Here is a 27,252-nt window from a genome sequence, read left to right on the forward strand (position 1 = left end):
AGATGAAGTAAGGCGTGATAAGGCACTAGAGGATCCACAACAGTTGTTCCACTAATGAAAACTACAGTACAGTGCTGAATAGCAGCGGATGGATACGGCACTACAGAATACTGAACAATGTAGCAATCCCTGACAAGCGGGCCAGTTCACAGTAAATATAGTAGTTCTGTTTTAAATACATTAATACTGCAGGGTGGAGTATGAAATCCCCGGAATGGCAGGTATCCAGTGGCCAAATGCCTTCCAACTAAAAGTTCCCCTGGTGCACTGTATAAAATGATCCCTACGTTAAGTAGAAATTTGAACACAGAAAAAGATTTGCTCAGCATCTCCAACATACACAAAGAAAACAATCATTACAATCAGCGATAGAGTTGGGACATACAGCACTATAATAAAAAAAAAAATACAATGAGCGACATCACTATGTCACTACAGGTGTCAATCACCTGTCTACAAGGCTCTCTTAGCATAATGGCATTGCCAATTCCTGTAAAGGACACACTTGTATTATATATTTGTGTAAAAATTAACATCCACAGGTTTTTTCTAATTTTGACTGTATATCTGTGTGCATGTCTGAGTCTGCATGCAAAGTATGACAGAACTTGTTTTGGGAAAATTAGAACAAAAACTGTGGATGCTAATTTTTACACAGACATAATGCTACTTTTCCCTTCCCCCAATCGAAGCCAGCATGAGCCGATCATTTACATACAGTAGACGTGTATCAACCGTGTGGTGTTTGTCATTTACTAAGCAGTACACCCAGTCCGTGAAATCACGAGTCACACAGAAGGAGGGATTAGTGGTGGGGGAGACTGCCTCTTAAAGCAATGGGGAGGCCAAGGAAGAAGTGCAGTAAGTCTCTTAAAGATAACACTCTCGTAATTTGAAAAGCCACACTTGTATATTTGTGTAAAAAGTAGCATTATATCTGTGTAAAAATTAGCATCCACAGTTTTTTTCTAATTTTCCCAAAATAAGTTCTGTCATACTTTGTATGCAGCCTCAGGCATGCACACAGATGAATGAGTCAAAATGAGAAAAATAACTGTGGATGCTAATTGTTACACAAATATACAATACAAGTGTGTCCTTTGCGGGAATAGGGCCCTAGCTCACGGTCATGGTAACCATCGGCGATACCAATATGCCAAGTTATCCTTGGAGACAGGTGATTGACTCCTGCAGTCACATAGTGATGTCGCTCATTAACATTTTTTTTATAGTGCTGCTTGTCCCAACTCTATCGTTGATTGTAATTTTTTTTCTTTTAGAGAGCTGTGTAGAACTCTGAACTGTACTTTTCTTTGTGTGCATTGGAGATGCTGAGCCAATGTTTTTCTGTGTTCACATTTATAATTAATGTACCGTAGCTAAAAAAGTAGTTCTTAAACTACAAACATTGGGGGTCATTCCGGGTTGTTCGCTCTGTATTTTTTTCCACATCGCAGCGATTTTCCGCTTAGTGCGCATGCGCAATGTCCGCAGTGCGACTGCGCCAAGTAAATTTGCTATGCAGTTAGGAATTTTACTCACGGCTTTTTCATCGTTCTGGTGATCGTAGTGTGATTGACAGGAAGTGGGTGTTACTGGGCGGAAACTGCCCGTTTTATGGGTGTGTGTGAAAAAACGCTACCGTTTCTGGGAAAAACGCGGGAGTGGCTGGAGAAACGGAGGAGTGTCTGGCCGAACGCTGGGTGTGTGTGTGACGTCAAACCAGGAACGACAAGCACTGAACTGATCGCAGATGCCGAGTAAGTCTGGAGCTACTCAGAAACTGCTGAGAGAGGTGTAATCGCAATATTGCGAATACGCCGTTCGCAATTTTAAGAAGCTAAGATTCACTCCCAGTAGGCGGCGGCTTAGCGTGAGTAAATCTGCTAAAAGCAGCTTGCGAGCGAATAACTCGGAATGAGGGCCAATGTTTGACTTTACAATGGAGACTTCACACATGAGCAATGGTGGTTTTCAAAAGCAACACCTGGTGGATAAACAACAGTTTTGCGCCAAACGGAGATTTAATTCATTACAGTGTGATTGAATACACCACACTGCAACAAGGCGGAGGCAAATGTAATGTGACTAATTTTTCACACTACACAGCACACGGAGGATAGATGAGCAGGGCACCTCTCCTTGCTTGAAAGGGGAAATATGGAATAATCTTACTTTTCAGACTACAGCAGCTAACGAGCAATGCTTTCCTAGTAATCAGCGAAGAACCTGAATAAAACAAAAAGAAAGAACCTAATTGCAAAGTAACACATCAGGAAAGTGGAAAATAAGGCAGGGTGGACTCGGTACTCCAACAGGTAAGAGGGTGATCCCTCCCATATCAAGACAATAAGAACCAATATATAACCCACCATCCTTATATCTTGTTGGCTACAGAATCCTAAAGCCTTTCCATTAAAGATGTACGCAGATACCCGTGTTTTGGTATTTGGACTCAGCTTCATGTTTTGCACCCTCATGTGTTTTCGTTTTGACTCTGTATTTTTAAAAAAAATTGCTAAAACAGCTAAAATCATGTAATTTGGACCTATTCCTATAGTAGTATTAAACTCAATAGCATTAGTTTCCAATAATTTCCAGATAATTTTGACTACCTCAGATCTCACAATATTGTTCACCAGTATAGACCAAATGCTTGCTGGCTAAATGAAGCAAAGAGCAGCCGCACAAACAAACGGCAGGTTAAAAGACTATAGCACATTTATGAAACATTGCCACACAGCAGTGGCAGACTGGAAGGCAGTTTAATAAACTATACGAGCTCATTGAAACCAAGAATGTCTTCATTAATCAAGAACTAGATCAGAGGCCTGCGGGCAGTAAAAGATTGATTTAGTTAATTTTTTTTTTTTTTAATTCTAAAAATGTAAGATAGGATAGGCTCTGCTGCAGCTATAATATTCATTTTCTTGGTTTCTCATCAACCCTTGTCAGGAATTCTTAGTATTATTAACATTGTAAAGGGAAATTTACTAAGCTCCTGTGTCCATTTGAGATGGCATTTACATCCGAAAGTGCATCTTGGTAATTTACTAAACCCAAATCATGGCATACTGTAGTTTAACTAATTCATATTGAGATACTGTACATGGCCGTCCACACAAATACGAATCAATAGACCATCTGCCAAACATGGTTATATTTTCACAAAAACCTCATAGAACACAAGAATTTAATTAGGATTTGTATTTCAGTCTCTGCCAGCAGTTCTGAAAAACTGCCGCAAAAGCATGGAATTCGTACAGAAATAGAACTTTCAAATAGACCTGCTTTTGGCTGGTGTGTTTGGACTATCATGTACGGATCAGTGTGATCCGTGCATGCTTCTCTGTATAAAAGTTTGCCAAATTATTACTGAACAAAAATGGTGGTGTCCCCCTCCTAAACATAACCATACCTGGGCTCTTTGAGCCGGTCCTGGTTCTTAAAATACTGGGAACAAATTGCATAGGGTCTACTTGTATTTTAAGAACCAGTGCCGGGCTCTTGGACCTGGGCTAACTAGTTGAGTTGGTAATGCCAAGGCTGCAGGGACCAGTATAAATGTGTCATTATCTTCTTGACTAGTGGAGCCCGGTGCTGGTTTAAAAAATACAGGGGACACCTATGTCAGTTTTTCCCTGTGTTTTCTGGATTTTCTGTAGTGCTTGCTTTGTTTGAGCCCCCACAAAACAATTTTTTGGACAGACTACTGTACCTCATATCATTAAAGATGATGTTGATGATGACAGTATTCACAGTGGAGATTGCACATGCTGTTCCAAACCGCTGGTAGCCGATACTGGACTGCTTGTTATTTTTTTTGACAAATAATTATATTTTTCTTTAAATAACTTGCCTGAACTCTCTGCAAAGGGAGGAGGTGCCTAGATGGTTAACATCCCTACCTCTACTACCTTTAGATTCATAAATGGTACATAAGGCTTCACAAATGTTGTCAGGATTTGTGTAAAATTATATTGACACCCAATATTTGGCTTTTTTGGTCTTATGCTCAAGCATAACAATGTCTTTTTATCACAAGCAAGAACTGATGCCACTGGTGGCTCACTTACTAAACACCAACAACATCCTCATCTTCAGCATCCTCATTATCGTCAGATAGTACACAAATATCCTGTTGCACTTCTTCCACACCAGCATCCTTAATTTCTATTATGTCACCATCTTAACTTATAATGCTCATCTCCACATTTACAGTGGGTGCAGGAATGATGGAAGGAGGCTGCTCTATGAGTACAATGTCAGAAATGTCAGACTCATTCACACATTGCTAATGTGGACACCCCTAGACTCTCCTCAGGAATTTGTGATCACGTAGCCTTAGTGGTGTTCTTTTTTGGCACTGATTTGTCTGTTTTAAAGATGACACCTTTACCTCTTTTCTTTATCATTGTGAAATATTTGTATTTCAGGTTATCTTTTCTTAAACTTGTAGTTTCGTTAGTGGATGTTGAAGTACTATCATGACTAGCAGCAGCAGCTGCAGCACTAGTACATGGTTGTTGCTCCTGCTCTTCTCTGTACCTATATTTTTTTACACACTGCCGCTCACAGCACTTCTAGTAATAGTGACACCTAACTAACACAATGTTTTAACATAGTGGTTGCCTTGAACACACAACAAAGTGCCTCACAATGCTGTAGCCCACAATCAACAATGCCTCTTTGGGTTTTTTACTTTTAATGACACAGTGCCCCTTTAAATTATAATAATATAGAGCTCCTACTTGAATTTTCTTAATAGCAGACATGGTGCCCCTTTAAATAATGGCACAGGGCCCCTTTTAATACAGTGCTGTTACTAGCTTTTCTCTTTTAAATAACAAGGAATGATCTGACAGTGACAGAGTGCACCTTACTGGCTTAGCTTTAAGAGCTCCTGCTCCAGTCCGACTATTAAGAGTTCTAAAGGCACTAGGTATAATAAATATATATATATATATATATATATATATATATATATATATATATATATCTCCTATATATTAGCCCAGATCTGTGACTCTGTGTCTGTGTCTCTAACGCTGGGCAGAGTCACAACACTGGGCGGAGTCAGAGTCACAGATCTTGGCAAACCCCTAAATGCAGTCAGACAGTCTATGGAGGGCAGGCAGAGCCGGAGTATAGCAGGGGCGACTGTCCCGGGGCACCCACACACGCTCTCCAGGAATTTCCTCTGCGGCGCGCCATGTGAACTTTCCCGGCCGACGGCTGTGCTGCTGTCACGGTGCTCCTCCACCCGCTCACTCACCCGATGGCTACAACTTCCCGGGACTCGCTCTCCCACCCAGCGCCCGTCCGACGGTTGTGCGGCTGTCACGGTGCTCCCCCGCCCCTCCACCCGCTCACCCACCCAGCGGCTGCAACTTCCCAGGACCCGCTGTCCCACCCTGCACTTGCCATTACACTGACTGTATACGCCTCCCCCTTCAGTGGCTGCAGCTTAAGGAGATGAGGAGAAAATTCCTCTCAGTGTGCTGTCCGCGGCTGGGGGCTGGAGAATGTGCCACCTGCTGCCGGGGAGTAGAGTAGTGTGTCCCGAGGGCAGCATGTGGTGGGGTGAGGTCTGGAGTATGCTGTCTGCATCTGGGGGGGTGAGACTTTGCTATTTGCTGCAGTATTCTGGGGGGAAGAAAGGGCTTCAAACAGGCAGACCTGTCATCTCGCTGGGGGTAGGTTAGATTGTCACCATGCCAGCATTGTCTTGGGGGGTGGCCAGGGTGCTGTCCACGGCTGTGAGCTGTGGTGAGGGAGGCAGAGGCTGTACTTCACACTGTTCGAAAGTGGGGGTGGGGTGGTTGTCACAAAGGATTATTTTGTCTTTTGGAGGGGAGGGAGTGTGTCGATGTCTGCATGTAAAACCTACCGCACCCAACCCTCCCCCACCCGCGGCGCCTCTGGACCCGCTACCCCACCGGCGGCACCCCCCACCCGCCTCTCCAACACCCGCAGCACCTACGGACCCCCTCCCCCTTTCGCCGCACCCCATCACATGTTCCTCCCCCACCCGCGACGCCTCTGGACCCCCTACACCACCCACGGTACCTGCCCCTTCCCCACTTGTAGTGCCTCCGGAACCCCTCCCCCATCTGCAACAGCCCCGCACCTGCCCTTGCCCCACCCGCAGCACCTCCTTACCCCCTCCCCCATCCGCAGCCCCCACTCCCTGTCGCAAGTGGCTACGCCCCCTTCCCCATCGGACGCTCTTTTGTCATGCGATATTTAATCACTAACCAAACCTAGGAATGCAGGTAATACTCCATATAATACAAATATTGAATGCCAGAAATGTGTGATGGGGCACCTTGCGATGGTGTGAAGAGTGCCCGTAGGGCGCGATGAGTCACCTAGTGTGTATATGTATGTGTGTGTATATATATATATATATTTCACAAATGTGTGTGTGTGTGTATATATATATATATATATATATATATATATATATATTTATTTATTTCACAAATGTGTATGTGTGTGTGTGTGTGTATATATATATATATATATATCTCCAAGAAGAGTACAGGCACTCACCACTTCATTGATGATAATGAATTTATTATACCTCACAGGTGTATCTCACATAGATACATTCGGCTCCATGTGAGCCTTCGACATTTTTGCAGACATGCTGTCGTTCATCCCTATGTGAGATACACCTGTGAGGTATAATAAATTCATTATCATCAAGGAAGTGGTGAGTGCCTGTACTCTTCTTGGATATATTTTGGACTACTTGAGAGCCCTTTTCGGAGCACCGCCCATGTTGTAATTTGCAGCAGTGAGTGTGGATTCATTGGATGGATATATATATATATATATATATATATATATAAAATCAGCCCCACACCCTAACCCACTGGTGTCATGTGTGAAATGGCCCCTGAATCACAGGGAGAGTGACTTTATGGAGTCCAAAACACACAAGGTCCGGCATTGGGAAGTTGACGTTTGGAAGGCCGAGTCTGGTGGGAAGACCTGAGTCGGCGCTTGGATGCACTCGGAAACGGACAGTTCAGGTGGGTTTGGATTTCAGAAAACTGAACCTGAGCATCTCTACTTTCAATCAAGGGAATATCCTAACCTTAACTCTAATAGCCTTAAAAGTGCATCCTGGCCCTGAAGCCTGTGTAAATATCTTCTCATGATCTTATTTCAAGAACTTAGTCACTCTATTTAATGACAAATGATTTTTAAATGCTATTGAGGTTCCCTTAGATGGTCAAGCATAGGTACATAAGATCTTACATGAGGAGCTGACATTGGAATGTTGTCTCTAGCCCTGGTGAGTCAGAGCAAGGAAGAGGCAAACAATCAACTGTCCATGAGCTTGCAAAGAAATATAATAAAGTAAAATCTTCCAACAATATGAAGAAATAATGCTCAGAATTCATTTAATTAGAGCCATGGTGCAGATATAGGGCCTGACTCAGAGCTGTCCACAAATCTGATGTTGTTGCAGTTGAGCGATTATGGTCTGACAGAGCATCGCACTGCACATGTGCTGCAATGGCGGTTGCAGAGAGGATTTATTCGCAAAGTGATTGAAAGGCAAGGATCATTTGGGGGGTAACTGATAGTGTCGGTAAAAAGTCAGGTGTGTCAGGACCACTTTCGAGGTGTGTCTCAGCCTGCGTCTGCGATCCCATATGCAGTAACAGCGGCTTCGGTATCTCACTTCATGTTGCCATCCTGCACAACCATAGGGCTACAGTTGTATTATCAACTGATCTGCCTGCCTTCATTGTGTATGCAGCAGCTGGGACTCCTAAAGCTGCCGGTGGGCGTATCAATACAAATCCAGGTGGATGAGGCACTTGCATATTTCTGCACAGTGTCGGAGTATACATCCACAACTGCAGCAGCTCTAGCACACAGCTCTGAGTCAGGCCCAGAGATATTTGTAATCAATAATGGCAGAAAACTGTATTCAATAAAATAATTGGCTCCAGCCTTTATAAAATAAAAATATATGTTTAACAGTTCATAAAAATCTTCTGCAAACATATAAATATTATTTGTAATTACATGGAGATTGTTCTATAGATGCTCGAGGCGTAAGTATAAACGCTGTGTTAGAGAATGAGTCCTGCTTTACTGTCAGCTCTCTCTATTGTGCATCAGTCAGTAAATTACTCTGTGTATTGAATTTAGGTCACTAGAATTATCTGTGTATTGTTTATTGGTCACTAAAATGCTCTGTGTATTGTGTATTGGTCACTAGAATTCTCTACAAATTATATATTGGTCACACTGATCATGTTTGCCCTCGAATTGTTCCTGGATGAGGGGTGAAGGAGCCTCCTGCTTGACGCATAGCGCTGCAAACACTTTTTCCTTATTTTTTTCGTAAGGGGGCATGGCCACGCGTCCCACAATTAGGCCACACCCTCAAAATTTTACCCAGGCCCGGCAGACTTCTTGATAGCACTGATTGGGACAGCAGATGGGAAAGCACAGCACCCCGTAGCTGTACACTACTAGGTAAGGTGAAGTCGCCCATGGGGATCAGGAGGGGAGCACTCACTCCACACTGATTAGAGCACAGCAGGGGGAACGGGGGACATGAACATTTTGCTATGAGCTCTGAAATAGGTTTAGCTAGCTGCACCCTTGATATGGTATAATCATGGTATAATCATGGTATAATCATACAAAAATAGTGACAAAATAAAGCAATTTCTACTCTCGGGTCTATTAAATGTATGTTTGATAGGGATGCAGTTAAAATGCCGCCGTACGGGATCCTGGCAGTCGAAATACCGACGCCTGAATCCCGAACGATGGCATAAGACCGGTGTCAAAATCCTGATGGTGGTCGGAATCCCAGCGTCAAAATAGCGACGCCCGGAATCCTGATTGTTCTATTTCAATGCCCTTAGGAATTACTTAGCTTCCTTGGAAGACAATAAAATATCTCCTAACTGTTCTGGTTTAGCTATGGACTACTCTGCTATACAGGTCGCTAGGACATTTGTCGCAGCTGCAGGGAATGCTGGGAAATATGTCCAGCTTGGTGATGAGCAATGGTGGGCTGGTTCCACTGCTGCTTGTAGCAATGCAAGGGTGTTTTCAGAAGAGAAATTACCAAGGTAGCCTAGACCCTCAGTGACACCAAGCCCCGATCCTAACACTAAGGACTGGAATATTTGGAGGTGACATCACTGTCTGCTTTTATACTGTATGTGATTGCTGAGTTGAGTGACCTAGAGTAGAATATTTGTGAAGTCATACTGTAATGTTATATGTTAACTCTTGTGTCTGGTGTACTTGCAGATATCAAGCAACTGAAAAGTTTAATAGCAACAGCTAGCCCAAGAGCTCACATGGTGCCAGACTGTATGGAACATGCTGTGACTGCTGTCTACCCCTGGACAAGATACTCTCCTGGATGGGACTGCAAGCTCTTCTACCTCCCTATGTCCTACCTCCCTACTGTCATATCCGACTATGTGCTGTGTCGCTCAGCACCCAAACCAGCTTGTATGTGATTTTCGTCAGAACACAACACAACATTGTCACATGATCTCTTATTTTAAAATATTTTAAAATTACATTTGTATGTTACCATCTTAAAGCTTAACAAAGACTTTCTTTTTTAATGCTGACTTTTATTTTTCTCAGAAAAATAAAAAATCACAATGTCTTTTGTTTAAGTACTTTTTCAAGTATATTTGTAATCAAGAGACTGGCTAGACTCATCATAGTAGCAACGTTAATTAAAATATGCCAATATAGGACTAGATAACAGAGAGCGTTCCCAAAATGAAGTTACCAATATAACAGATATGACTGCTAACAAAGAGACGAGAAAAAAAAAAAGGAACTGAAGGAAATTGCTGTATGATGAAGGGAAAGCTATTAAAAACATAATAAAAAAAGTTATACTAAATTTAAAATGATATAAAAGCATACTTGCCTACTTTTGAAAACTAGAATCAGGGCGATTACAGTAGGATGTGCCACGTCATCAATGGGGCGTGTCATACTCTGCCCAAGGGGTGTGTCTAGTTCCACTAATAGGTGTGTCTATGCTTAAATGCTTGTTGTTGTGAGATATTTCTATATAACTTTAGTAGCAATATATTTTTGGAAATTTTGCAAGTATGGATATTAACATTGCTGTCTGCAATACAGGGTTTCTTGTTTGCAATATATATATATTCGTTGGAATATTTCATTTCTTCTCACTCTGCACAATATACAGTACATGATAATTGTGATGCGTATGCAATAAATTCCAAATGCAATTTGACCATGTGTAAATTCATCACTAAACATATAATTAAATTAAGATTTGGGTGTATTAAATGTTATTTTATTGAGAAGGGTGGTCTTCAGTATGCCGACTGACGGAATCCCGGCGCACAATATACCGGCGCCGGGATACCGACACTTATTCTCCCTCGTGGGGGTCCACGACCCCCCTGGAGGGAGAATAAAATAGTGTGGTGAGCGCAGCGAGCCCGCAAGGGGCTCATTTGCGCTTGCCACACTGTCGGTAAGCCGGCGGTCGGGCTCCCGGCGCCGGTATGCTGGTCGCCGGGAGCCCGACCGCCGGCATATCGTAGTGAACCCTATTGAGAACACTGGATTGTTTGTAACTTGTAGGCACTACCTTTATTTATTGAATGTGCTGTTTTCCATATCATTACAGCATTAGCCAAATAATTACAGACACCAGATACTTTAATTCGGGGACATAGCCAGAACTTTGTGGGCCCCATAGCAACACTTTGAAGGGGCCCCTGTCCAAATGTTCTAGAGAGACACCTCTCCACAGCAGTTGTTCATTGTATGCCCCATAATAGTGCCCTAGTTTATTTACTGACCTATAATTGTGACTTAACTAATGTTATCCCCATAGTACTGCCCTTGTTTATTTTATATACCATAACATAGTATGTCACACTATATCTGCTGCCAGTACACATTATACAAAACATAATGAGATTTATAGTGCCCTCCAGTTCATTTTATACCACAGTACAATTAGCAGGTCCAAGGGTGTAACTAGATATATTGTAGGCTGAAAGGCAAAAATGTATATGGGCCCCTAGATACCACCCAATGGTGGAAAATGTATACAACACATGTAACTTTGACAGGGAAAGTTGGCCCCTTTTAGCTCTGGGCCCCATAGCAGCTGCACTACCTGCACCTATGGTAGCTTTACCCTTGCTCTAATTAAACAAATGTGTTTAATGACAGAAAATTACTAACAACAATTCTGACCCTAACAGCAGATGCAGACTGAAATGTTCTCCCCTGCTCCCTCCTGCGATCGCGCCCACCCACATCTATTCTAATGTTGCTGCAGACGGGCGCATATAGTTAATTTCAGCTCGCTACCTTCAGAGGTAGAGAGCTGAAATGTGCATAAAGAGACCTCTTTGGGCACCCAAACGGGTCTTTTCATGATCTTTCCCATCAGTTTAGTTGGGTTTAGGTGCTTTGCACTCCTAAACCCGACTGTACAGGGCGTGATAGGGGCGATGACGGGGGCCGTTTGAATATCTCCCCTCTATCTCTCGTCTAACGGTAGATAGGGGGGCACATCAAGATTTGAATTCCCCCTATGGGTCAGTGCACACACATCTCAGATAAGAGTGACCTTTTCATTTCCAAATCCCTACACCTACTAGCCATTACTGAAACTTGGATTACGCCCTCTGACACTACTTCTGCTGCTGCTCTCTCTGCTGGGGGCCTCACATTCACACACACACCCCGACCTGGGGGTCGCCATGGGGGTGGTGTCGGGGTCCTTTTACCTTCTAGTTACTCCTACCAACTCATACCACCAGAACCATCCCTTATATTCTCTACATTTGAGGTCCACGCCATACGCCTCTTCCAACCAGTCCATCTTAGAGTAGCTGTCATTTACCGCCCCCCTGGCACTGCTTCCAAATTCATCGACAACTTTGCTTCCTGGCTTCCCCACTTTCTCTCTTCTGACATTCCCACCATTATCCTAGGTGATTTCAACATCCCTATTGACATCCCCACACAATCCCCTGCCTCTAAACTCCTTAACCTCACCTCCTCACTTGGTCTCTCCCAGTGGACCTCCTCACCCTCCCATGTGAATGGGAGCTCACTGGATCTGGTCTTCACTCACCGCTGTGATATCTCTGATTTTTCCAACTCCCCATTTCCCCTCTCTGACCACCACCTGCTCTCCTTTAACCTATCTCTCTCTGCTTCCCCATCTCTACCTCCTAAGGCTACCATCACTAAGCGTAACATTGAAGCTATTGACACCACATTCCTTTCCTCCCTGTTTGACTCATTTCTCTCTCCTATTCTCTCTCTCTCATGCCCTGAACAAGCCACTTCCACATACAATGCTTCTCTTACTTCTGCTCTTGACTCTGTTGCTCCACCAACCACTATTCACCCTCGCAAATTAACACCTCAACCCTGGCACACAAAATGCACCAGATATCTGCAAAAATGCTCACGTACTGCTGAGCGTCACTGGAGGAAATCACGCTCTAAGGCAGATTTCCTCCATTTCAAACTTATGCTCTCATACTTCAGTGCTGCCCTTTCTCTTGCTAAACAGTCATACTTCAAGAACCTCATCTCCTCCCAGTCTTCCAACCCCCGGCGACTCTTTTCCACTCTCAACTCACTCCTCTGCCCACCTCCACCTCGTCTCCCTTCCTCACTCTCTGCTCTTGACTTTGCCACTTACTTCACATCCAAAATTGACTCCATACGTCAGGACATCACATCACACCAGACCATCAGTAACCAGCCTTCTCCCATCCCTTACCAACCCTCCCCATCCCTCGCACCAACTCTGTCATCTTTCTCCCATGCATCTGGAGAGGAAGTCATGGACCTCATTCGTTTCTGTCCCCTCACCACCTCCCCACTTGACCCTATCCCCTCCCGCCTCCTCCGCTGCCTCTCTTCTTCTGCTTGTTCCCATCTTTCCCACCTTCTCAATCTCTCCCTCTCATCAGGCACTGTCCCCTCTGCCTTCAAGCACGCACTCATCTCTCCTATTCTTAAAAAAACCTACCCTTGATCCAAACACTCTCTCCAACTACCGACCCATCTCTCTCCTCCCTTTTGCCTCCAAACTCCTTGAGCGTATTGTCTACAACCGCCTTACTTCCTTTCTTTCCTCACACTCACTACTTGACACATTCCAATCTGGCTTCCGTCCTCTCCACTCCACTGAAACTGCCCTTACAAAAGTATGCAATGACCTCCATGCTGCTAAATCTAAGGGACACTACTCTCTACTTATTCTACTTGATCTCTCTGCTGCTTTTGACACTGTGGACCATCCTCTCCTACTGCAAATCCTTCACTCCATTGGTCTGCGTGACACTGCCCTCTCTTGGTTGTCGTCCTACCTTTCTGACCGTTCATTCTCTGTCTCCTCTCATGACTCCACCTCCCCCTCACTTCCACTAACTGTAGGGGTACCCCAAGGTTCTGTCCTTGGTCCTCTTCTCTTCTCTCTCTATACATCCTCACTAGGTAAGCTCATTAGTTCTTTTGGTTTCCAATATCATCTCTATGCTGATGACACTCAAATCTATCTTTCCTCTCCAGACCTCTCCCCTACTCTCCTCACTCGTATCTCCAACTGTCTCTCTGCTATCTCTTCCTGGATGTCCCAGCGCTTTCTTAAACTTAACATGTCTAAGACCGAGCTGATCATCTTCCCTCCCTCCCGTATAACCACACCTTCTACAATCTCATTATCTATTGATGGCACTACTATCTCCTCTACCCCCCAAGTGCGCTGTCTTGGAGTAATCCTTGACTTCTCCCTCTCCTTCAAACCACACATTCAACACCTCTCACAAACCTGCCGTTTTCATCTAAAAAATATTTCCAGGATCAGACCCTTTCTGACCCAGGATGCTACTAAGACTCTTATCCACTCACTGGTCATCTCCAGACTGGACTACTGTAATCTCCTCCTGACTGGCATTCCTGACAAATACCTCTCTCCACTCCAATCTATCCTCAATGCTGCTGCCCGGCTCATTTTCCTCACCAAACGCACTACATCCACCTCTCATCTCTTACTAGACCTTCACTGGCTCCCCTTCCCTTTCAGAATCCATTTCAAGCTTCTCACACTTGCTTACAAAGCCCTCACCCACTCCTCTCCCATCTACATCTCTGATCTTATCTCGCTTTACACTCCCACCCGTCCTCTTCGCTCTGCTAATGCTCGCCAACTCTCCTGCCTACGGATTACTTCCTCCCACTCCTACCTCCAAGATTTTTCACGTGCTGCACCACTTCTCTGGAATTCCCTACCTCTCCCTCTCAGACTCTCCACCTCTCTACAAAACTTCAAACGGGCTCTCAAGACCCACTTCTTCACCAAACCCAGCCAAATCTCACCCTAACCCTCTGTTCTACACTCTCTATGTACCCCAATTGTGTCACCCCTGTCTGTATACCCCTCCCCTTTAGAATGTAAGCTCTCACGAGCAGGGCCCTCCTCCCTCATGTGCTTACCCTTTTCTTACTTTAATAATCTTCAGCTGCACCAAATCCAGCAGTCTTCTGCCACCTGATACTTATTCCAGTGTCATCTGCTGATGTAGCTATGTTTATTTACCCTGTACTTGTCCTATATTGTAGCCAACTGTAAGTTGCTGTTTTCCTAGTTGATTATTTATGTACTCTGTAATTGGGCGCTGCGGAACCCTTGTGGCGCCATATAAATAAAGGATAATAATAATAATAAAAGAGTATCCTGCTGTGTGTGATCATGTGCCGCTGTCTCTCTCCTGTTAGGGGTTCCAACAAGGGGGGATAATGAGAGTCTGCAGCAGTGACTCCTGAGCAGCTGTAGCAAATCACTGTTCCCGCAAAGAAAATCCTTAGTATCACCCCTGGCAGAACCTAAAGAATCTTGGAGATTTGACCTACAAAGCAGGGCAGCTGGAGGTTTTATTACTGAAACTGGGGAGCCTCCTGCAGGATGCAGAAGGGTAGGCAACTATGTATAAAACACATACTGTATGCATATACTGTATGTATAGGCATATACTCAATCCAAATAACAATCAAACAATAAAATACTGCAAGGTGTGAAAGCAATTTAAATACAATTAATGCTATAATATAATAATAACTAGAGATGAAGAACCCCCCTAAGAACCGAACCCCCCTGGACATCACATTCCGAGCCAGAATCCAAGCCTGGTTTGAGACTTCCCGCTGTCAGATTCTGATACCAGAATGAGGCAAAACTTCATCATCCCGCAGTCAGATTCTCACAGATTTTGGATTCCATATAAACCTCTCTCCTTCTGCTTGTTACCATCTTTCCTACCTTCTCAATCTATCCCTCTCATCAGGCACTGCCCCCTCTGCCTTCAAGCATGCACTCCTCTCTCCTATTCTTAAAAAACCTACCCTTGATCCAAACACTCTCTTCAACTACTGACCCATCTCTCTCCTCCCTTTTGCCTCCAAACTCCTTGAGCGTATTGTCTACAACCGCCTTACTTCCTTTCTTTCCTCACACTCACTGCTTGATCCATTCCAGTCTAGCTTCCGTCCTCTCCACTCCACTGAAACTGCCCTTACAAAAGTATGCAATGACCTCCATGCTGCTAAATCTAAGGGACACTACTCTATACTTATTCTACTTGATCTCTTTGCTACTTTTGACACTGTGGACCATCCTCTCCTACTGCAAATTCTTCACTCTATTGGTCTGCGTGACCCTGCCCTCTTTTGGCTGTCCTCCTACCTTTCTGACCGTTCTTTCTCTGTCTCCTCTCATGACTCCCCCCCTCACTTCCACTAACTGTACGGGTACCCCAAGGTTCTGTCCTTGGTCCTCAACTCTTCTCTCTCTATACATCCTCACTAGGTAAGCTCATTAGTTCTTTTGGTTTCCAATATCATCTCTATGCTGATGACACCCAAATCTATCTTTCCTCTCCAAACCTCTCCCCTGCTCTCCTCACTCGTATCTCCAACTGTCTCTCTGCTACCTCTTCCTGGATGTCCCAGTGCTTTCTTAAATTTAACATGTCTAAGACCGAGCTGATCATCTTCCCTCCCTCCCGCATAACCTCACCTCCTACAATCTCATTATCTATTGATGGCACTACTATTTCCTCTAGCCCCCAAGTGCGCTGTCTTGGAGTAATCCTTGACTCCTCCCTCTCCTTCAAACCACACATTCAGCACCTCTCACAAACCTGCCATTTTATTTTCATCTAAAAAATATTTCCAGGATCTGACCCTTTCTGACCCAGGATGCTACTAAGACTCTTATCCACTCACTGGTCATCTCCAGACTGGACTACTGCAATCTCCTCCTGACTGGCATTCCTGACAAATACCTCACTCCACTCCAATCTATCCTCAATGCTGCTGCCCGGCTCATCTTCCTCACCAAACGCACTACGTCCACCTCTCCTCTCTTACAAGACCTTCACTGGTTCCCCTTCCCTTTCAGAATCCATTTCAAGCTTCTCACACTCGCTTACAAAGCCCTCACCCACTCCTCTCCCATTTACATCTCTGACCTTATCTCCCTTTACACTCCCACCCGTCCTCTTCGCTCTGCTAATGCACGCCGACTCTCCTGCCTACGGATTACTTCCTCCCACTCCTACCTCCAAGATTTTTCATGTGCTGCACCACTTCTCTGGAATTCCCTACCTCTCCCCCTCAGACTCTCCACCTCTCTACAAAACTTCAAACGGGCTCTCAAGACCCACTTCTTCACCAAACCCAGCCAAATATCATCCTAACCCTCTGTTCTATGCTCTCTATGTACCCCATCTGTGTCACCCCTGTCTGTCTACCCCTCCCCTTTAGAATGTAAGCTCTTACGAGCAGGGCCCTCTTCCCTCATGTGCTTATCCTTTCTTACTCTAATAATCTTCAACTGCACCAAATCCAGCAGTCTTCTGCCACCTGATACTTATTCCAGTGTCATCTGCTGATGTAACTATGTTTATTTACCTTGTACTTGTCCTATACTGTCATCAACTGTATGTTGCTGTTTTCCTGTTTGATTATTTGTTTATGTACTCTGTAATTGGGCGCTGCGGAACCCTTGTGGCGCCATATAAATAAAGGATAATAATAATAATAATAATAATAAACAGCTGCGCGTCACTGCCATTTTCACTCCGGACTTGGAGAATGAGGGAGACAACCTCTGTCTCTGTGGGTGGTGGTGTCGGGTGGAGTCAATGTGTGCTTTCTAGGGGTGCTGTTAGAGGTGCTGTCCTGGCTGTCATTGGTGTTTCATGTGCTGTTAGGGGTGCTGCAACATGGGTGTTGTTGCTGTCCTGGCTGTCCCAGTGTTGTAACGGTGGTAGGGGCACTGTCCTCCTGTATGCAGTGAAAATACAGGGGTGCTGGCCCTGTATTGCATGCATCCCTATCAGGCAGACGCTATAGGTCCATTCCCGTGAAGTCAACCAGATCCATTAAAAGCTTCTTTCCACTAGCTGTCCACCAGCTGAACAATATATAAAAAGTCTCACGTATAATATGTCTAATATGTTGAGTCTATCGTACAGTTGCAATGTGCAGTATGAACTGATATGTGTAATGTTTGTAATGTATGCTACGTTTTTCCACCTTCATGTTGTTGCTTAGTGATGCATTGTACCGCAAAAAATTCCTAGTATACGTGAGTACACCTGGCCAATAAAGTTGATTCTGATTGTATGCTGTAAAAATTCAAGGGTGCTGTTGTTAAAATAGATGTTCACTGGCCCTGTCTTGTATGCTGCAAAAGTTCTGGGGGTGCAGTAAAATAAATGTACACTGGCCCTGTCTTGTATGCTGTAAAAATTCAAGGGTGCTGTTGTTAAAATAAATGTACACTGACCCTGTCTTGTATGCTTCCAAAAATTCTGGGGTGCAGTAAAATAAATGTATACTGGCCTTGTCTTGTATGCTGTAAAAATTCAAGGGTGCTATTGTTAAAATAAATGTACACTGACCCTATCTTGTATGCTGCAAAATTTCTGGGGTGCAGTAAAATAAATGTACACTTGCCCTGTCTTTTATGCTGCAAAAATTCTGGGGTGCAGTAAAATAAATGTACACTGGCCCTGTCTTGTATGCTGTAGTAATTCTGGGGTGCAGTAAAATAAATGTACACTGGACCTGTCTTGTATGCTGTAGTAATTCTGGGGTGCAGTAAAATAAATGTACTCTAGCCCTGTCTTGTATGCTGCAAAAATTCTGGGGTGCAGTAAAAAAATGTACACTGGCCCTGTCCTGTATGCTGTAAATATACAGGGGTGCTGCTGTTAAAATAAAAAGTACACTAATCCTGTATTCTGTAAAAAAATACAGGGGTGCTGCTGTTAAAATAAAAGTACACCGGTTCTGTATGCTTAAAAATACAGGGGTGCTGCTGTTAAAATAAAAGTACACTGGTCCTGTATGCTGTAAAAGTACAGGGGTGCTGCTGTTAAAATAAAAGTACACTGGTCCTGTATGCTGTAAAAATACAAGGGTGCTGCTTTTAAAACAAAAGTACACTGGTCCTGTATGCTGTAAAAATACAGAGGTGCAGTGAAAATAAATGTACACTGGCCTGTCTTGTATACTGTAAAATTACAGGGGTGTTGTGAAAATACAGGGGTGCTGGCACTGTCCACGGTTGTGATGTCTAGGCCTGACCTTCACAACACTGTATGGGAAGAGGAGGCTCCTACCAGCATTTGCATGCCCCCTGCAAGTGCTGGGAGGAGCATCGCCAGTCCAGTTGCTGATATTGAGATTGAGAATGTCACTGTAGAAGTACACCAGGATGAGGAGGATATGGGTGTAGCTGGCGCTGCTGAGGAAGTTGACGATAAGGATTCTGATGGTGATATGGTTTGTTTGAATAAGGCACAAGTGGAGACAGTTGTTGGCCATGGGATGAAAAAGCCCATTGTAATGCCTGGGCAAAATACTAAAAAAGCCACCTCTTCGGTGTGGTATTATTTTTCCACAAATCTGAACAACAGGTGTCAAGCCATCTGTTACCTTTGTCAATCCATAATAAGTAGGGGTAAGGACGTTAACTACCTAGGAACATCCTCCCTTATATGTCACCTGCAGCGCATTCATCACAAGTCATTGTCAAGTTCAGAAACTTTGGGCAATAGCGTAAGAATTCCACGGACCCCTAAATGATGTGGATTTTTGTTTGAATATTATTTATCTGTCAGGATGAGGATCTAAACACTGAAGGGGGGTTAATCTGAGGATGAGGACGACATCTTGCCACTGTAGAGCCAGTTTGCGCAAGTAGAGATTAATTGCTTTTTTTTATTGAGGGCTCAAACAAACCAATCATTTCAGCCACAGTCATGTGGCAGACACTGTCGCTGAAATAATTGGTTTGTTAAAGTGTGCATGTTCTGTTTATACAACATAAGGGTGGGAGGGCCCAAGAACAATTCCATCTTGCACGTCTTTTCTTTGCCACATCATTCCAGGGGTGCTGCACTACATGGGGTGCTGCCCCTCTGCCCTATCAGTCCAGGGGTGCTGCCCCACTGCAGTTTAAGCCCAGAGGTCTTGTTGACTGCTGTGCTGTGTAATTCTCCAGGGGTGCTGCCTATGCTGTGTAAATCCAGGGGTGCTGCCGTATAATTCCAGGGTTGTTGCTGTACTTTATCCTAGGTTTAAATGAAAGCCTAGAGCAGATATGAAACAAGCTTCAACATCACAAACAGATTTGTGAAAACATAGCCGTAAAGGTGGAAATGGAAATTGCTATTTTGACGAAGTGTTTTTACATAAAGTGTGGAGAGACCTTATATGTGGCCAAAGTCAGTGTGATTCAGAAGAGACTGAATCATAATCCAGTGCAACTGCCGGAGAGGTAATATTATTATTATGATCCTTTATTTATATGGTGCCACAAAGGTTCCGCAGCGCCCAATTACAGAGTACATAAATAATCAAACAGGAAAACAGCAAACTTAAAGTTGATGACAGTATAGGACAAGTACAGGGTAAATAAACATAGTTACATCAGCAGATGACACTGGAATAAGTATCAGGCGGCAGAAGACTGCTGGATGTGGTACAGTTGAAGATTATTAAAGTAAGACAAAGGATAAGCACATGAGGGAAGAGGGCCCTGCTTGTGATATTTTCTGCTGGAGGATTAGAGAGAGGTTCTTCTCAATTATTTCATGTTAAGGACTCACTCAAATGAACGGCTCCAATTAGTCAACCTTAATTTTGATTTATTATTGATGTTCCACATTTTGGGATTATTTATTTAGAAGATGCGCATTTGTTGTACAGGGATCTTCTTTTCCTAAGGGCTGTGTATGGTTATTGCAAGATCTTGCGGTGTTAGAAGAACAGAGTTTCAGTGATCTTGCATTGCATCAGCTTTCCATTGCACTGCAGCACTAGTTGGGCCTGGAGCTTCTGTGAGGAATAAACCATTACTGAATAAGGCCCAGTATGGAGTCTAAGTACAGCCAGGAAGATGTCTGGCTTGCCAGGCTGAGGCATGCTGTGGGCACAGAGGTTAGCATTGCTTCCTCCCACAGTCCTACTTACAGTATGAAATGAGTTTCGACTGTAGAGTGGTAAACTCCACTAGGGCAGGGGCTCAATAACAAAAACATTAATTGCACAGTCGTGTTTAGTACTTTACCAAACCCACCCGAACTGAACTTTACCCCATCCACGGCTGCTGTGTGGGCTCAGGAGGGGCTGCTAAAACATCTAGGGGCCTGCTTTATTTGAAAATAAAACATGAATAAAATAAATAAGACACACCGGTATGCTCACCTGCGTGTAACTGGGAGCTGTGAAAAACAAAAATAAGGCATCTGCCACAAAATATGTAAATCAAACTGCAATAAATAAAATGGAAAAAGAGAAACCCACAAGATTTTCACAAAATAAGTCTCCAGACTCCGTGGAGGGGAAAATATCCAATCTTGATCCTGTGTTATACACCATTTTATTTGCATCCCAGCATTAAATCCGAGATTAAATTTGAAGGCTTTGGCACTAGTTTTTCAGTTTGTCCAGTAATGTGGTAATTATTAATTATACATTTGCTTGGTTGAAGTCCTTTCTGTTCCACACCAATATAGGAGTGGAGGTGAAAGCCTGTGTTCTTCCTCATTATGTGTGCCTCTCTAATTTTTAATCACCTTCTTGACACTGTCCTCTTCCTCTAGTCTCTTCTCATAATGTAAAAAGTAATCAAAGAAGGAGGTGGTATGTTTGTAGCTAGCTATGATTTGGAGAACTTGGCAAGCTTTTTCCATGGGGACCAGCTGTTGCTGAAATTATGGGTTTATTAACCTGTGCATGTCCTGTTAAACAACAAATGGGTGGGTGGGAGGTCCCGGGTGGGTGGAAGGTCCCAAGACAATTCCATCTTGCACCTCTTTCTTTTCTTTGCATTATGTGCTCTTTGGGGCCTAGTTTTTAAAACTGCTATCCTGTCTGCAACTGTGGTGCCACTCCAAGATGGGCCAGGTGTTTGTGCCGCCCGCTTGTGTCGCTTAGCGTAGTCATCCAGCGACCTTGGTGCACCTCTTTTTTTTTCTTTGCATTATGTGCTCTTTGGGGCCTATTTTTTTAAAACTGCCATCCTGTCTGCCACTGCAGTGCCACTCCTAGATGGGCTAGGTGTTTGTGCCGCCCACTTGTGTCGCTTAGCTTAGTCATCTAGCTACCTCAGTGCAACCTTTTGGCCTAAAAACAATATTGTGAGGTGTTCAGAATAGACTGGAAATGAGTGGAAATTATTGTTATTGAGGTTATTAATGCCGTAGGATCAAAATTACACCCAAATTCTGTGATTTTAGCTGTTTTTATGTTTTTTTCCAAAAATCATCCAGATTCAAAACCAAAGCCCGAAAGATTGGTTTTGGCAAAACCAATCCAGATCCAAAACACAAGCGGGGATCTAAATCCAAAACCAAAACACAAAACCCGAAAAGTGTCCACCGCACATCTCTCATAATAACTGTGTATTAGTAATGAAGGGGTATATGTATGAAGCAGTGATAAGAGTCGAGAAGTGAGCCAGTGGAGAAGTTGCCCATGGCAATCAATCAGCTGCTCTGTATAATTTTATAGTATGCAAATTATAAATGTTTCTTTAATGCTAATTGGTTGCCATGGGCAACTTTTCCACTGGCTCACTTCTCCACTCTTATCACTGCTTCATACATTTACCCCCAAATCACAAACTGTATATGGCAACATTATACAGTAAACGTCTCAAAGAGGAAACAAAAATAGGTACGCAGCTTAGCAAAATATATATGCATGTACTCAGTCTTTAAACTGAGAAATCCTTGTACTGTGGCATGAAACTTTGAAAGTTTCAGCTCTGAAACCCAACATGTACAGAAGAGTCCAAAGTGAGAGCACACTCAAACTGCCAACACATGTACTGTAGTAAAGCAATGGGTTCATAGGGGGTATAGAAATGTAGGTGTTGCCGATATCAACCAATCAGATTCTAGCTATTATCTTCTAAAAGGTGCTAGATAAATAAGTAGAGGCTGGTTGCTATAGGCAACATCTCCACTTCTAAAAACGGCACTTTGGTTGTAAAACCTGGCGTTTTATGTGTTTATGCCCTAAATTTAAAAGGGCAATGCTTTTACTAGCTGTGTCTTGTAACAGCATTGCCATTTTAAACATCAGGCATAAACACAATCGGAAGTGCCTGCTTTTACCCATTGCTTTGTAAATAAAGTCCTTCACACGTTTCATCATCTACTCTTAAAATTTATGTGGAAGTAAAAATAATATGTTTATATCCAGTCCAAATAAATAGTTCATTAGTAATTGCTAAATGTAATTTTCATGTGTGAATTTATAATAATGGTCACAATCACAGAGCAAAAAACTCTAAATAAGGACTGAACAATCGGATGTGAAGGGAGGTATTCTAAACTTCATAGGGGGCTGGCAATGGTGCTTGTCAATCAGTTGTTGTAGCCTATGGCTGGCAGGGGGCATGTTAGTAAGAAAAGGTATCTAAGGGGCTGTTTGTGCAGGGAAAAAACCTCTTTTGTCCAGGTTTTCGGTGAGTACACATTGCAGTAATCTGAGTACTTCCCCTGCTTCTCTTTGTTGTACTCTGTTTAGGCCTCAGTCATTAGTGGCTGAGTGCATTGCTGGAAATGAGCTCTAAACCCCTTTTTGGTTTATATTTTGTTTATATGTTTTATTATGTTGTTTATACTTTTGCTGCTTTTTCTTCACTTCCAATACCGATCCCTTTCTTTGTATTTCGGGGTGAGTGCACATGACTCTAACTTGAATTGCTTTTTTGTGTTTATAGGATAGGGCCTTTTGCCCTGATATCTTTATACTTCTCTATCTTTACCATGCATTTTACTTTATATTGTGGTGCCTTTGCCTCTTAGATGATAGAGTACAAGTTACGAGTGCACATCGCTGAAAATTGTAATCACCTTTTTGTGTTTATACCTCTATAACTTTAATATCCATTTTATTTTATAATGCTATATTTTTGTGACTTAGAGTATATGGTATAAATAACAACGGCTTACTTGACAACTGTCTGCTGCAGCCTGCTCTAAGCCCCCTCCACCTCCTATAATGGGTCCCCTCCGCTCATGACAACCCCACGCACGTTACCGCCTTTCCACGGTGGAGCATGGCATAGCGCCATAAGTCCCATGCATGGGGGCACAAAGGGAGTATGTTCAGCTGCTGCAGGCAATTCAGTGCAGCATCAGGCAGGCTTCCAGGTTAGACCCAAGGGGCTGGACTTAGTCCACATGTCAGCATACAGTAACAGCGGCCATGGAGTAGCAGACAGGCATATGGGGCCTTAACCAGCAGTCTGGCAGGGGCCCTGCCTGTGGTCTTTAAGGACCGCAGTGCCACAGCCATAGCGGCTGCTTTATCTGCTTTCACTGCATTACCAATAGTTTTTGTCAGCTTTAGCTCCCGCTGTTGCGGCAATTTCGCCGGTTACTCCAGACGGCGGTGGCTCCCCAGGTGCGGACCAACTAAACCATTTGGTAATAGCGTTGGCTCCGGCCCTGGTGCAGCAAACAAGGCCCTTGCTGCAGCTGCAGACAATGCAGCGCAGCTTCGTTCAGGAACTCAGGTCAGGCACATTGCAGCAAGCAGGAGGGACATGGGGGATCTCACCAGTAGCTGCAGCCCATTTATTGCAGCAGCAAGCTGCCCTCCCAAGTTAGGCCCAGGGAGGCAGGGCATGTTCAACATTTTAGGGGTCAATAAGAGCTGGGACCAGTGTCACTGCAGCAAGCAGAATATGGCACAGGGGGAACCCCCCCTCCCCCAGAAGCAGCAGCCCATTTTATTGCAGCCGCAAGCTGCCCTCCAGGTTATGCCCTGGAGACAGGGCACATGTGCCATTTTAAGAGCCAACAAGAGTACCCCTCACTGCTGCACCCTGCTCCGCACACTATATATTTTGCCTGCAGGGATTACATTACTGTGTGTGTATATTAGGGCATGCGGTACAACAGTATATATATGCAGTAATGTGCAGTCCTTAACACATCCAGCACATCACTCATCCCCTGATATGCTCTGCACTGCTGAAGTACACTGCTCCTCACACCATATACCTCACAGTCTGTTTTTTTTAAAACTGCCTCCTTGTAATGTGCAGCCCTGTCCTTACTGATAAATCACCCCTGTAAGCCCAGTGGGGATGTGGCGTGCAGTACATACCCCTGATTTTATCTACATCGTCACTGACATACATCCTGTCAGACGTACCCTGCATCAGTTTAGCTGCCTTAACTGCATTAGAAACAGCATCCCCCTTCTTTTTGTTTTGTTCTGTTTTCGGACCAACTATCAGTTGTTTAGAGGGTTATGCTACAGCTTTAAGGCAGCAAATAATAGCGACAGTGGCTACATCTCCAGCGGACTGCGCAAATGCTTCTTTAATACACTAGGATATAGACGTCGAGGAGGATGTGTTTCCGTTTTTTTCAGGTTCCAGCCATGGGAAGATGGTTAGCGGAACGTGGACACTGATAGTTGCGGGTGCATTTACACCCGCAACTAAACACCCAAAATGGCAAGTGGGTCTCTTTCAGGGACTAGCTCCTTGCCTTTTTGCACTGTCGTATTTGGGGTCACATGCTGACAGTGCGGATAAGGAGTGAAAACGAGTGACCAGGTACGCTAAACGCAAGGCCATGCACAGCTCTAGTCAGGGGCACCGTGCATGTAGGCATAAGAGGCAGTAGCAGAATGGCACCGAGTTAGCCCGGGTACATTGCGATAATACTTCAGTATCTTGTGTTGTAGGGAGGTTTGAAGTACAAAAATCCATAAGGGCGATTAAGCGTACCCGTTGGTTTTCAACACAAGAAATAATAGGATTTTAATTACCTACAAGTAAATCCTTTCTCGTAGTCCGTAGAGGATACTGGGGTCCACATTAGTTCCATGGGGTATAGACGGGTCCACTTGGAGCCTTGGGCACTTTGAGAAATCAGTAGTGTGCACTGGCTCCTCCCTCTATGCCCCTCTTACCAGACTCAGTCTAGAAACTGTGCCCGAGGAGACGGACATATCCTGAGGAACCACAAAACTTAACGACGTAACAGAGCAGGAAACACGAAGCACAGGCGGGCGCCCAGTATCCTCTATGGACTACAAGAAAAGGATTTACCGGTAGGTAATTAAAATCCTATTTTCTCTTACGTGCTAGAGGATACTGGGGTCCACATTAGTACCATGGGGATGTACCAAAGCTCTCAAACCGGGTGGGAGAGAGCTGAGGTTCCTGCAGAACTGATTGACCAAACTGAAGGTCCTCAGAGGCCAAAGTATCGAACTTGTAGAACTTAGCAAACATGTTCGACCCTGACCAAGTAGCTGCTTGGCAGAGCTGTAAAGCTTAGACACCCCGTCCAGGAAGAACCCACCGACCTAGTAGAGTGGGCCTGTACTCTAGGAACTGGCAATCCTGCCGTAGAATAAGCATGCTGAAAAGTAAGCCTGATCCAGCGAGCAATAGACTGTTTTGAAGCAGGACACCCAATTTTCTTGGGATCATAGAGAACAAACAGCGAGTCAGATTTTCTGTGACGAGCCGTCCTCTTCACGTAGCTCTTCAAAGCCCTCACAACATCCAAGGACTTTGAGGTAGCAGAGGTGTCAGTAAGCACCGGAACCACAAATAGGTTGGTTGATATGAAATGCAGACACCACCTTAGGAAGAAATTGCTGATGAGTTCTGAGTTCAGCTCTATCCTCACTAAAAATCAAATAGGGGCTTTTGTGAGACAACGTCCCCAATTTGGACACGCACCTTGCGGAAGCTAAGGCCAACAGTGTAACAGTCTTCCACGTAAGAAACTTTATGTCAACCTCCTGTAAAGGTTCAAACCAGTCCGAATGTAGAAACTGCAACACCACATTAAGATCCCAAGGTGCCGTGGGAGGCCCAAAGGGTGGTTGGATGTGCAGTACACCCTTCAAGAACATCTGAACCTTAGGGAGGGAAGCCAATTGCTTCTGGAAGAAAAGGGACAAGGCCGAAATCTGGACTTTCAAGGAGCCCAAACGTAGGCCCACATCGACACCTGACTAAAGAAAAAGGAGAAAATGTCCCAGATGAAATTCCACTGCAGGAAATTTCCTGTATTCACACCACAAGACATATTGTTTCCAAATACGGTGGTAATGTTTAGACGTTACCCCTTTCCGGGCTTGGATCAAGGTTGGAATAACCCTGTCCAGAATGCCTTTCCAGGCTAGAATTTGATGCTCAACTTCCATGCCGTGAAACGTTGCCGTGGTAAGTCGTGCTAGACGAACGGCCCCTGTTGTAGAAGATCCTCTCGAAGAGGCAGAGGCCACAGGTTCTCCAGGAGCATCTCCAGTAGATCCGCATATCAGGCCCTTCTTGGCCAATCCAGAGCACTGAGAATTGCTTGAACCTTTTCCCTTTTTATTCTTTTGAGAATACTTGGGATCAATGAAAGAGGTGGGAACACGTAAACCATCTGATAGACCCATGGAGTCACCAGAGTGTCCACCGAAACTGCTTGTGTGTCCCTCTACCTGGAACAATACCACTTTAGCCTCTTGTTGAGATGAGAGGCCATCATATCAATCTGTGGAATCCCCCACCGACGCATTAAGGACTCGAATACCTGCGGTTGAAGGCCCCACTCTCCTGGGTGGTGTTATGCACACCAGTGCCAGCAGGAATGTACTGGTGTCTGAACGGAGAGG

The 27,252-nt window shown here is 44.2% G+C and overlaps 1 protein-coding gene across 2 annotated transcripts in view; it reads left to right on the forward strand.

Moving 5' to 3' along the window:
* Positions 1-10,276, forward strand: part of LOC135011530 (retinol dehydrogenase 7-like) — a 237,625-nt gene extending 227,349 nt beyond the window's left edge. For both annotated transcript variants that reach the window (XM_063952470.1, XM_063952469.1), the window contains one exon: positions 9,298-10,276. In XM_063952470.1, the coding sequence (XP_063808540.1) occupies positions 9,298-9,512 (215 nt within the window). In that variant the 3' untranslated portion in view covers positions 9,513-10,276. The remainder of the gene's footprint in view (positions 1-9,297) is intronic.
* Positions 10,277-27,252: the final 16,976 nt, after the last annotated feature.

This window comes from Pseudophryne corroboree, chromosome 2 (assembly GCF_028390025.1).
Source record: "Pseudophryne corroboree isolate aPseCor3 chromosome 2, aPseCor3.hap2, whole genome shotgun sequence".
In the NCBI taxonomy this organism is placed as follows: domain Eukaryota; kingdom Metazoa; phylum Chordata; class Amphibia; order Anura; family Myobatrachidae; genus Pseudophryne; species Pseudophryne corroboree.